The 13,728-nt window shown below is 42.7% G+C and overlaps 1 protein-coding gene across 1 annotated transcript in view; it reads left to right on the top strand.

The window, feature by feature from the left end:
• pcp4b (Purkinje cell protein 4b) overlaps positions 1–1,152 on the top strand; it is a 32,317-nt gene extending 31,165 nt beyond the window's left edge. The window contains exon 3 of the mRNA XM_056241641.1: positions 511–1,152. Coding sequence (XP_056097616.1) covers positions 511–641 — 131 coding nt within the window. The 3' untranslated portion in view covers positions 642–1,152. The remainder of the gene's footprint in view (positions 1–510) is intronic.
• Positions 1,153–13,728: the final 12,576 nt, after the last annotated feature.

Below are 13,728 nucleotides of genomic sequence, written 5' to 3'. Positions count from 1 at the left end.
TGGATGGGTAGATGGTTGGATGAATGGATGGGTAGATGGTTGGATGAATGGATGGGTGGATGGATGGGTTGGTGGTTGGATGAATGGATGGGTGGGTGGATGAATGCAAACTATTTGTTTAGCATATTTATAAGATGGACCATTATTCCATGATAAAAGTACTACACAGTTGTCATACTTTTGTTTGTTTGAAATATGTTATCAAAGCTTAAGCTAACAGCCAACATTTTTGGACATTTTTGTCTTTCTCCATTCAGGTAAATAGGAGCTGTATTGCATAGAAAGTGTTCTTTTTGCCAGTTGACATTGTGTGTGTAATTTGTCTTATCCTTAGCTCTTAGTCAGATCATTTTCACCAATACAGTACATGCACACAGCATTTACATACAAAATGAATTCTAACCCTATTGTTTGACAGCTCGTTTTCCATCACCTGCATCATTGTGTTGGATTATATTTAGAAGTTGACATTATGTCATTATTAAAGTGCTCTTATTTGTCTATGCCCAGATGAATCTAAGAAAGACGTCCCAGAGGATTTTGACATCGACATGGAAGCCCCTGAAACCGAGAAGGCAGCCGTCGCTATTCAATCGCAGTTCAGGAAGTTCCAGAAGAAAAAAACTGATGACAAGTCATAGTTGCCAGCGGACATCTCTCTCCGTATGGCCTCATCAGGACAGCATGGTTTGATGTTGCATGTAATAGAATCCATTCTATATGGACTCAATGGAGGGGGAGGGGAAATCAAGGTCGTAATCTGTCAATCACTGATCTAACCTGTTATTTTACTGCTGTAACTGTGAATTCCATAGTTTATATCATTTTGGTTCCAGCTTTATTCTCCATTCTGGCCAAGAATATATGTCTTACTACTGTACTGATGCATGATTTTCTATTGTAACTGTCCATTATTTGTGAAAGCATAATATGTTTTCATTGTGAGCTGCTTACAAAATTAGTCAGAAACTATTTATTGAATACTGAGCATTATGTGTACATAAATATAGAGCAGAACTTTATTTTTGTTTCACACCATTAGTCTTCATCTGATGAATGCTTTAGCATACATTCACATCCCAGCGGAGTTTTAAAAATAGCTTGTCTTTTGAAAGCCATATTGTTGAATAATTCCCAGCTTATCTTACCGAATCCTCACTGTGTGCTCAGTTCTCTTTATTGATTCATTTCTGTGTTGAATTCCATGCTGGATAAAAAAAATGACTTGAGAGCGAGTGTTTGATTGTCTATTTTGCTGCGGCATATCATAACATTTCTGTTCATTTTCTTCCTTTGCACAGACATTAGCCAAACCAAACACTCATGCATTTCTATCTCACCTCAACTCTTATCTCAACTCGGTCTGAATGAAACAAGAAACTATTAATAAACATCCTTGAGTCTCTGGAACTAAATACTGTATTGTCTTTTAATTAAACTCAACCTTAAAGCAGGATGCTTATTTAGAAAAAAATAATTGCCCTCATGTTAAATTGATGACAAAAGAAAATATTAAGAAGACATTTTTGACATTTGACACAGCATAATGTTACACAGATTGACCAACTGGCATGTACTCTACTATACATCAACTTCTGGACATCTGGAGAACTGCACTTTTAAGGTTTTCTCGCTGCATAAAACACTTTCTCATTTTCATCTCATTTCATCTACACAAAGACAAATTCAATTTAATCCAAAGGTCCATAAAACCTTTTTTTTCCCTTTCATTTACATATTTTATTCTGATATCAGAGTCAAAATGGCTGACAGTGTAAGCTATAAACTACTTCTCTCAGCAAATTCAGAACTGTTTGAAAGAATACCTACCCTTCACACCACGTGAAGGTCACACATTGCACCGAGTAATATATTATTTACACTGAATCCTCCAGTGTACTTGAGCCCAGGTCACCTCATCTGTACACACACACACACACACCCCTCCTGAGCCTCTGTACTGAGGTGAGATCCATGAAGAGACACTCTTCCCAGCATGGGAAAATAACACCATAAAAAAGTGGGAAATAAGGAAGGCCATATGCTCTTATGTTTTTCCCTGAAAAGTGTGTCTTGCTATAGTTAAAGGATTGGTTCACTTCAGAATAAAAAAAAATCCTGATAATTTACTCACCCCCACATCATCCAAGATATTCATGTCTTTCTTTCTTCAGTCAAAAAGGTTTTTGAGGAAAACATTCCAGGATTTTTCGCCATATAGTGACTTCAATGGTTACCAACGGGTTGAAGGTCCAAATGTCAGTTTCAGTGCAGCTTCAAAGATCTCTACACGATCCCAGCCGAGGAATAAGAGTCTCATCTAGCCAAACCATCGGTCATTTTCGAAAAAAACAACAACATTTATATACTTTTTAACCACAAATGCTCGTCTTGCACGTCCACGACTTCACACATTACGTAATCACGTTGGAAAGGTCCGGTAACCTGAATTAGGCGGGAAATGTAGGATAGGGTGAAAAACTCCATCTCATTAACTCCTAAATTTAAAATCGTCCGACAACGTTGTTTTACCTTTTCGTGTGACTTTAATGCCTGTATGCACAAAAAACGTGAATAGGCCTCTCTTACAGAAGTGAAATTTATAAATCTCAAATGTGCGCAGCTAAATGGTTTCAGACCTCCGCTTTGTAAACGGCACCTTTTTAAAGTCATTAACATATAAATCAGCACCAGTCAACGTCCAAATCCTTTACTTGAGAATGGTGAGCAGCAAGAATGGCTTATATTTCCAAATACCTGGAGTAGTCCGACTCTCTGCCACAAGGAAAAGTGTGAACGTCTGCTTAGACCCTGATGTGGCGCTAAGCACTTTTCCACGTCAAAGACTGTTTTTATAAACAGGAACCATGGCGTGGATTTTAGCGTACACACACACTTAAAGATCAAATCTGTGTGTCCGCATGTTTTATAAATGAGGCCCATGATGCAGAATTGGAAAAAGATTGTTGCTGGAGGTTGTGTACTACTGTATGTTCCAGACATGATAAAGCCTCAAATATCGGACTCCAACTCCCAAAAGCAGAAGATAAGCAATGTTACCCTAAGTGAACTCAACAGGTAGGTCACAGGTCTCTTCTGATAAAGTCTGATCAAAAAATTGAATGAATCAGGAGTGCCTGTAATACTTCATCTTAAGGTACATACAGATGTTCTTTTCTTGTCTATTCTCTTTTTTTACAAGAATAAAATGGGACAGTGTTACAACAATCATCTCTGTTCTCGGTTTCACAAACTCTCTTCAGAGTGCTTGCCACTGGCTAAAGAGTGCAGTACCTGGGGAATATACCACAGATCGGAGAAAGGGGTACATCAAATCGCCAATACAAAATAACATAAAATATATTTCTAACCAAATACATTCAATTTAAAGCAGTAGTGCAATTATAGTATTCTGTAAGCGCCAAGATTGGGATACTGTGTGAAATAGATCATCCCTTCCTCGATCTCTCTTGTTACGATTCTATTTTTAGATCGCAACAAAGGGAGACGCCACACAACCACTGCATAAACAATACGATTTATTTAACTATAAATCGTATGAAATGTCAAGTGATCAGCGTAATTTTTAGCCAGAGTGTCAGCATGTGAGTGTAAGTAGTAAGTTTAAGTGACAGTCCAACCAAACATAAACAACGTCCAAATCTCCAAAAGGTCCAAGTCCAAAATGGATCAAGTGTGGCTGTGGTCTCCCGTAACACATCCCGTCAGTTTTCCAGTAGCATCATGAGCAGCAACAACACCCGCAAGCAACAGTTCTCTCTTACTCTGTTTAACCCAGTGTCTTTAAAGTGCCATGATTTCATTCAGGTGTAAAGCCATGCCCTCCAGCAATCACCTGTAACTCGGGGACAAACACACAAATACTCACTGAGCCGTCACACAACCCCCCTTAAAAGATCCTATATCTCATAAGGATCCTCAAACAATATCAAAAGTGACATTTTAAAATCATACTTTCCTCTTTTCTAATTTTGTTCTTCTTATATAAGATCCGATTCCAGTATAACAGGTGTTTTCCATGGTCATCTCCATTCTCCTAGACTGCTCAATTTATCCCCAGCAATCTGGATCCTGAAAGCAAATTAAGGCAACAAAGAGAGCACGGAAAAACTGAAAAAATTGCCCAAACACTTACAGTACACTATTCGGTCTGGTCAGGAACACGAGATAAAGCATCAGCCACTACGTTATCAGTTCCCTTGATGTAGTTCACAGTTAAACTGTAAGGCTGTAAAAAGAGAATCCAACGCATTAACCGCCGACTCGGGGACTGTAACGAGTGTAAAAGCGTCAGAGGGTTATGATCAGAATAAACCTCCGCAGGTAATCCTCCCCCCAAGTACACATCAAAGTGCTGAAGATAATGCTTCTTTCTCTATTACAGAATAGTTCTTTTGATAAGAATTAAACTTACGAGAAAAGAAACTTACAGGATGGTCAAGTCCAGTCTCACCAGTTTGTAATAGAACAGCCCCAGCACCAATCTGGCTTGCATCTACCTGTATTTTAAATAGCTTATCCAGCCTAGGGGCAGCTACACCAGGAGCACTTAGTTAACAACAGTTTAACATTTTTAAAAGCTTTCTGACAATTTACACTCCAAACAAAATTGACAGCCTTCTTAAGCAGATCAGTAAGTGGAGAAACAACAGTTGAAAGGTTTGGGCAAAAACCCATATAATACCCCACCATACCGAGTTCTTTCTTTGTTGATGGAGGAGGAAATTGTTGAATAGCCACAATTTTGGCTTGAATAGGACAAACCTCAACTTGTCCAACTTCTTTACCCAAATATCTTACAGTACCCTTGGCAAACTCACACTTTGCCAAGTTAACTGCAAGACATGCCTCAGCCCAACGCATCAAAAGCGCACTAAGATGTACCAGATGTTGTATCACTGAACACAATAACATCATCTAAATACACACAACCATCCAGGCCGAATACCACTTAATTCATCAATCTCTGGAAGGTTGCGGGTGCATTTCCCAAAACCGAAACTCATAACAGAGTACAAATAAAACCCTGATGGTGTAGTGAAAGTTATTTCTTGAGCTCTAGGAGTTAAAGGCACTTGCCAGTATCCCTTTAAAAGGTCCAGGTTGCTTACAAAGTTCGCAGTACCCACCTGATCCACACAATCCTCCATTCGAGGAAGTGGAAAGGCGTCGGGTTTAGTAATAGCGTTTAACTTGTGGTAATCAGTGCAAAATCTATAAGTAGAATTTGGCTTCTTTATCGGCAAACATGGTGAAGCCCCACTGGAGCACAAAGGAACAGCGATCTCGTTCTCAAGCTGAACTTCCAGCTCATTCCGCTCACTGATAGGAACCCTGTAAAAACGCTGACGAATAGGCCGCGCATCTCCCACATCCACATCATGCTGGATCAGATGCGTACGGGTGGGCACATCTGCAAACAAACTAGGAAAGTCAAACACCAACTCTGTCAATTCTGACCTTTGTAACTCCGACAAATGGGAAAACAAAACATCTAGATTCTGAAGGGTCTCTGAATTCTTTAACAGTGGAAGCAAAACACAGTCTTCAGGGACAATCACATCCTCCCCTCCTTCTACAGAAAAAGGTTAAGAATTATCAAGAGAGACAATAGCAACAGTGACAGCTGGATTAACTAGTTGAGTGTCAGAATTACGAGGATGATAAGGCTTAAAGGGGTCATATAATGGTACATGCACTTTTACAAGTTGATTGTACTGAAATGTGTGTTGGCAGTGCCTGTACACAACCATCGTAAAATGATAAAAATCCATCCAGTGTTTTTGTTTTAATCTCCTTATATGTTTTCCGTCTCAAATCAAGCCGTTCGACCGTGTGACGTCACACGGTCGGACGCCACACGGTCGGACGCCCCTCCCACGATTGTTGATTGACAGCAGCGTTTCAACACAGACCCGCCCTCGCTCGTGAGCCAGCTGTCAATCATAGTCTGCGCGGACCGGCGCGGTCATTGTTGATATGCTGGAGCACTGTCTATTAGGGGTGGAACGGTACACAGAAGTCACGGTTCGGTTCATACCTCGGTTCAGACATCACGGTTCGGTACGATTTCGGTACAATGTAGGGAAAAGCAAAACAAAAATGCAGAAGGCATTGTATTTTTTAAATAAGTTTTATTATATAAAGGCATAGAACCAGTTTATTTGTAGTGCACTGACAATAGTTTTATATAATTAGTTTATTAATTAAATTAATGAAAAGACAAAAAGACCTTGCGATATGTTTGGTAATTGTACCTGAATTAATTTAAAATTAATTTGCTATATTTCAGATCAATATATTTGTTTTCCTTAATTTTAATTAACATTATTAATTAACAATGTAACATTATTCTCATCTGAATTATAAATAATTGATTTCTGTTAAAATAATACTACCATTAAAAACACATTCGATTTTCTTTTTTAATCAATGTAGAATGTGTAAGATTAGTGCTCCGAGGACAAGAAATGAAAACCAATGCAATATGATGAATGTCCAAAAGATGGGACCCACAGACTGTTTTGAAATGGAGTCGGATAAATATGTTTTTCTTTTAAAACAGTGTGTGTGTGTGTGTGTGATTTTGGTTGAGTGACAGTTGTAGGTTACAGTTTGACAAGAGTTTACAGTGTGCACAATGTTGTGTTTTATTGCGAGTGTACACAAATATAAGTAAACACTTTGCAGGTTTAATGATCTGTATGAACAAAATTACGGAGTATGTTTTTTTTTATGTTTCCACTGTTCGGTCGCGCGCCTCTCTCTCTCTCTCTCTTTCTGTCTCACACACACACACACACACACACAGTTCGATCTCGCCTCTCTCTCTCTCGCGCGCGCACACACACACACAGTCCAGCATTGCAATCTAGACATCGCAGCCTTCATTATGCGGTCACACCAAACACGAATAGAGCGTCAAATTCGCGTCTAGTTCGACGCTAGTCCAAAGCGAATAGGACGCGCGTATAAAGCCAACGTTTGAAGTGAACGCGCGTTCAGAGCTAAGCCGATGGTACAGATTATGTGTCCCTAAAGAACCCGCGTATCTAACGGTAGTTCCGCATTACATTACATTAATTTGCACGCGAGTTTTATTTATTTTTATACCGTGTATTCTCCGTGTAAATTCGTGCACCGAACCGTGACGCCCGTACCGTTTCGGTTCGATACGAATACATGTACCGTTCCACCCCTACTGTCTATGAGCAGAATGGCGTCTAAGCGATTGTGGTGTTCTGTTCTTGGGTGTAATAACGAACACAGCAGTCATTTTAATGTTCCTAAATCCGAACCGCTGAAGACGCAGTGGCTGAGTTTGTTTTCGAAGGGAATATTCCCCACGAGCAACGTCAATGCGTTCATGTTTGCGCGAATCATTTCTCACCAGACTGCTTTATAAACGAGGGTCAGTATAAAGCTGGTTTTGCTAAGAAGCGGCTCATGAAAAAAGGATCGGTACCAGCTATTCGTGTTCCTGCTGAACCTCCAGAAGAACTGAAGTGAGTGTAACGTTTTATTAACCTTTAATATTTATATTAATCTTTGCAAATCGCTAGCTGCACGCTTCACAATGAATGCGTCTAAGGTTTACACTCAGGGTACATTACGTCATGTTTTCTATGTACGACGTTCTCAATATAATTCATAATCCCACGTCTATAATGAACAACGCGTTATGGTTATTGTGTTACAAACGGTGTACGCACAGAAAAGAGGGGCGGGTGAGCAAAGCTCATGATCATTTAAAGTCATATGCACTGAAACGGCGTGCTGAAAACAGAGCTGTTTTTGACCAGGTAAAATAAGTGTTTTCTTACAATACTAATGAGAATTTTTAATTAAAGTATATTACAAAGTTTTAATTTAGACTCTAAAGAATCATATTAGCTTGTACAAAAATGGCATTATCTGACCCCTTTAAGTAAATTTACATGAAAACACTGTTTAGCTTTTCGCCGATCTGGAGTTGCAATTTGATCATTTTGGTCAGTCATTTTACAAAGAACAGTGTATGGACCAGTACATCGTGTGCAAAAAGGAGAGCCAAGGTAACAACATCAACACCTGATCACCTGGTGTAAAAACACGGTATTTTGTATGTTTGTCAAACCATTTACATATTCTAACAAATTTTGGTGAGGATTCTCTTCACCCAATCCCTCCCGCAAAACAGAAAGAGGACCACGTACACTGTGACCAAAAACAAGATAATTCGGGCTAAAACCCAAACTCTCTTGTTGTACCTCTCTAGCTGCAAGTAATAACCAGGGTAAACCCTCCCAGTCACGGTTCAACTCCACACAGTAATAACGTAATAACGCTTTCAATGTTTGGTGAAACCGTTCAAGCGCACCTTGGCTTTGAGCGGGATATGTGCTTGATTGATTGTGCTTAACCTTAAGCACTCTCAAAATATCAGCAAACATACGTGAAGTGAAATTAGTCCCTTTATCGCTATGAATAATCTTGGGTATCCCAAAAATAGAGATGAATTGGGTTAAAGCTTTCACAACTGCTTTAGTGGTAATTCTTCTGATAGGATAAGCTACAGGGTATCGAGTTGCCTGACACATCACAGTCAGCAAATATACATTACCTGATTTAGACGTAGATAATGGCCCCACGCAGTCAATTATTAGATGCTCACAGGGCTTGCTTGTAACAGCTATAGGACACAGAGGCACTGGTTTCAAAGATTGATTCGGTTTCCCTGTTAACTGACATATGGTACGTTTTAATGAAGGCCGAAATATTCCTTTTCAAGCATGGCCAATAGAACTGTCGCAAAACTCGATTATACTTTTTATTTACTCCTAAATGACCCGCAACTTCACCGTGTGCAATTCGCATTACCACCTCTAGAAATTGCTTTGGCACCACTACTTGAATTATAGATTCCTCCATCAAACCTTTCTTATAGGGAATATATTTCCTTAAGAGCATCTCATCTTGGATAAAATATCCACTGACAGCACTTCTTACCTCCTGGGATGGAATAACATCCTCAAACAATTGTTGTAACGCAGGATCATTCCTTCCTTCACTTGATGCATCAGAAAAAGGCAGGACCGATTCAAGAATAAAGGACTCCGAAGCCCCGGTATCTCTCAAAATCTTAACTGGGACTTTATCTTCAGAATTGATCAAAGAAACAAAACCCTGCGTATTAAAAGGTGCAAAGTGTTTTGTGCTTTCAGTTTTTGACTCAAACACTGCATTCCCTACTTTCATAGAAGCACTACCCGCAAAATCATTAATTCCTGTAGTCTCCGTCATCAATACAGGACTAACATTTGCTAACTTTTGACTAGATTTCAACTTTGAGGCCAAAACAGGACGTCTGTAAATGCCAATCCCACTGCATCTTTTTCGTTCTCTACATGTATATTAAAATCACCAACAATTAGGACTTTATCTGCAACCAGTACTAACTCTGACAGAAAATCAGAAAATAGTCCTGAGGGTGTTGAGGAGAGTAACAGAAGGGAGAAAGATAACAGAATAAACAAAAGAATGGTAACGTCAGTTAGTATGATTAAATTCATGAATATGTTGATGACTGAACCTAGGAAAAAAGAGATGCTCTCCACCTTTGTTGAAATTTGAAGTGTTACACAATATGACTTTACAAGAAGGGACATGAGAATGCAGTTAAAAGAGATAAAATACAGTTTGTAAGAAAAGTGTATAAAGGGGGTATATCATTTAATCTTTCTATATGTGTATATGGACATTTATCTACCTGGCAGATTAATTAAAACTTCATAGTTTCAAGGTCAAGTAAAGAAAAATGTGTGCCCTTCATTACTTTTTGATATTTGATCATTTGAAAGTTTGATGAAATTGGGAAGGGTGAAGGTAATGGAGTGAAAGTGTTATAATTCACCAAACTTTATTAAATAGATAAGCAGTTTTTTTTTTTACCTAGTGCAGAGTGTGACGGCTCAGTGAGTATTTGTGTGTTTGTCCCCGAGTTACAGGTGATTGCTGGAGGGCATGGCTTTACACCTGAATGAAATCATGGCACTTTAAAAGACACTGGGTTAAACAGAGTAAGAGAGAACGTCTCAGGTTACGACTGTAACCATAGTTCCCTGAGAAGGGGAACGAGACGATGCGTCATCGACGCTTTGGGGAACGCCCCCAGCGTGAATGCGTCTGAGCATCAATGTCAACTAGTCCAATGGAAAGAATGAGCGTCACGGGCGGGTGACGTCATGACCAGGAAGGGATAAAAGCACATCCGGTGAAAGCCGGCATTAGCTTCAAAAATGTCGAAGCAAGCCGATCACAGGGATGCAGGAAGTATGGCAGGGTGACGCATCGTCTCGTTCCCCTTCTCAGGGAACTATGGTTACAGTCGTAACCTGAGACGTTCCCTTTCGAGGGAACTCGCGATGCGTCATCGACGCTTTGGGAACGAGAATACCCAAAACGCCAGAATTCCTAGTACCTGAGTGTCAGTCTGTTGGAACTAAGCACTAAGCACCTGAGAACCTGGGGCAGCATCCAGGTCCAAACTGTAAAACCTGACGAATGTGAACGGTGAGGACCAGCCTGCCGCATCACATACGTCTTGAAGAGAAACTCCAAATAATAAGGCTTTAGAGGCCGCCATACCCCTCGTAGAGTGAGCTCTGACCACCAAAGGACACGGCTGGTCAGAGTACTCGTATGCAAGTGAAATAGCCTCAACTATCCACTTACTAACCGTCTGTTTAGAAGCAGGAAGACCCTTCTTAGGTGTTCCAAAGCAAATAAATAACTGGTCGGACTTCCTCATAGACGATGTCCGATGAACATAAGTATCCAGTGCTCGCACTGGACACAAGAGGTTCAGCCTTTCCTGGTCCGCAGATGTAAAAGGAGGAGGACAGAAAGCCTGCAGCACGATAGGCCTCGGAATCAAGGTCGGCACCTTAGGGACGTATCCCTGTTTCGGATATAAGAATGCCTTGACCATCCCCGGTGCAAACTCAAGGCAAGTGGGGGAAACCGAAAGGGCCTGAAGGTCTCCAACTCTCTTAAGGGACGAAATAGCTAGCAGAAAGATAGTCTTAAGGGTAAGACATTTCTCTGAAACCGAATCTAAGGGCTCGAATGGAGCCCTAGACAGGCCTTCTAGTACTATTGCCAAATCCCAAGCTGGCACCCTAGTGCGAGTTGCAGGCCTCAGCCTCAATGTGCCACGAAGGAAACGTGTAATCAGGGGGTCTCGACCCAACGATGTAACCCCCACCAGGGCGTGGTAAGCCGCAATGGCCGCCACGTAAACCTTAATTGTGGAAGGACATAAACCTGATGTAAAGCGCTCCTGCAAGAACTCGAGTACTGTGTTCACAGAACAGTTAACCGGATCCCACTGATGTTGGTGACACCATACAGAAAAAACTTTACATTTCAGCGCATATAGTTTCCTAGTAGCTGGAGCTCTGGAGCTTAGAATGGTCTCAACAACCTCAGTTGAGAGACCACTCTCTATGAGTTGGGCCCCCTCAGAGGCCAAACCCACAGGTTCCAAATCTCTGGTCAGGGGTGAAATATTGTGCCCCCGGCCTGAGACAGAAGGTCTCTCCTGATCGGGATCTCCAAGGGAGGACCGTCTAAGAGATGGATCAGGTCCGCAAACCAGATCCGACTCGGCCAGCGTGGTGCTACTAGCAGTAGGCTTATTCCGTACTGGCGGACTCGCTCCAGAACTCCTGGGAGCAGAGCAACAGGGGGAAATGCGTACAGACGTAGCCTCGGCCACGTCTGCACCATAGCATCCAGCCCCAGGGGGGCTGGGTGAGTAAGGGAGAACCAAAGTGGACAATGCGTCGTATGCTGAGACGCAAACAGATCCACCTCTGCTTGGCCGTAAAAATCCCAAATTTTCTCCACCGCCTCGGGGTGGAGTCTCCAGTCCCCTGGCCTCAGCTCCTGCCTCGACAGGATGTCTGCCCCAATATTCTGGTCCAATATTCTGCCCCAATATTTGGCCCCAATATTCTGCCCCAATATTCTGAATATACACTGCCCTCAGGGAGAGTACCTTCCCCAGAGACCACAGGAGGATCTGGTGCGCCAGCTTGCAAAGCGGACGCGACCGCAGACCCCCCTGACGGTTCAGATAAGAGACCACCGATGTGTTGTCTGTACGGACGAGCACATGATGGCCCCTCAGGTCTGGGAGGAATTGCTTCAACGCATTGAAGACAGCCATCATCTCCAGGCAATTTATGTGCCAAGAAAGATGATGACCCCTCCACCGACCCTGAACCGAGCGGCCTTCCATTACCGCTCCCCAGCCGGTGAGGGAAGCATCTGTCGAGATCGCAACTCGATGGCAAAGAGCTCCCAACACCGGACCCTGGGTTAAGAACCAGTGTTTCCTCCATATAACCAAGGCACGAAGGCACCGCCGCGTGATCTTGATCATACGAAGTGGGTTTCCACTCGGGGAGAACCCTCTGGTCCTGAGCCACCACTGCAAAGGTCTCATGTACAGCAGGCCAAAAGGTATCACGTTGGACGCTGCTGCCAAGAGACCCAACAGTCTCTCGAACTGTTTTACAGTGCGTGACTGGCCTAGCCTCAGCTCTTCTGTGGCTGCCAGGATAACAGCTACACGAACGGGCGATAGAGTGGCCCGCATCGTCACTGAATCCCATACCACACCAAGGAAAGTGGTTCTCTGTACTGGAGAAAGAACACTCTTCTTGGCATTGAGCCTCAACCCCAACATCTGCATATGAGCGAGAACGACACCTCGGTGCCGAACCTTCAACTGCTCTGATTCCGCTAGAATCAGCCAGTCGTCGATGTAGTTCACAATACGTATGCCCTGAAGCCTGAGTGGGGCTAAAGCTGCATCTACGCATTTCGTGAACGTGCGGGGTGATAGAGCTAGACCGAAAGGAAGTACCCGATACTGGTATTCTTTGCCCCCGAAAGAAAACCTTAGGAACTTCCTGTGCTGAGGGAGGATGGAGACATGGAAGTAAGCGTCCTTCAGATCTATCATGACAAACCAGTCCTCGGATCTGATTTGAGTCATGATCTGTTTGAGTGTCAGCATCTTGAACTTGAGTTTCTGTACTGAACGATTCAACAGACGAAGATCTAAAATGGGACGCAACCCTCCATCCTTTTTCGGAACAATGAAATAACGGCTGTAAAAACCCGACTCTCTGTCGGGTGAGTACACCTGTTCTATAGCTTCCTTTGCTAACAGGGCCTTTACCTCTTGCTCCATTACCAGAGCCTGCTCGGGATGCACTACTGTGAGCAACACCCCGTTGTAGCGAGGAGGACGAGAACCGAACTGGATTCTGTATCCTTTCTCTACAATCTGCAAGACCCAACGAGAAATATTTGGCAGTAGCTTCCACGCTGCCAGAAAATCTACTAAGGGAACCAGCCTCTCGAGGCTGGTCTCTGGTGTTAACGAGACAGCCAGTTCTGGAGCCTGAAACATAATGGCAGGAACTACCTGAACTGGCCGCTCTAAAACCCCCCTCAGAGGGCGCGAAACCGATGCAGTGCCGCAGCATAGCATCAGCGACTCGCTGGAGACCGCTGCGCCCCGAAGCACCAAGGGTGACGGGGTTGGCAGAACGGTCCCGTGAGGACCCCGAAGTGGAACGGGCACCGTATTCTGAGGTGTACACCGCTCCACTTCGGTCGGGGCCGTCCTCACAGGTCTGACGCCATTGACGT

This window comes from Rhinichthys klamathensis, unplaced genomic scaffold (assembly GCF_029890125.1).
Source record: "Rhinichthys klamathensis goyatoka isolate OS25496 unplaced genomic scaffold, OSU_Roscu_1.1 h1tg000657l_1, whole genome shotgun sequence".
Taxonomy (NCBI): Eukaryota; Metazoa; Chordata; class Actinopteri; order Cypriniformes; family Leuciscidae; genus Rhinichthys; species Rhinichthys klamathensis.
The sequence above is the reverse complement of the archived record's forward strand: the minus strand, read 5'-3'. Positions and strand labels throughout refer to the sequence as shown.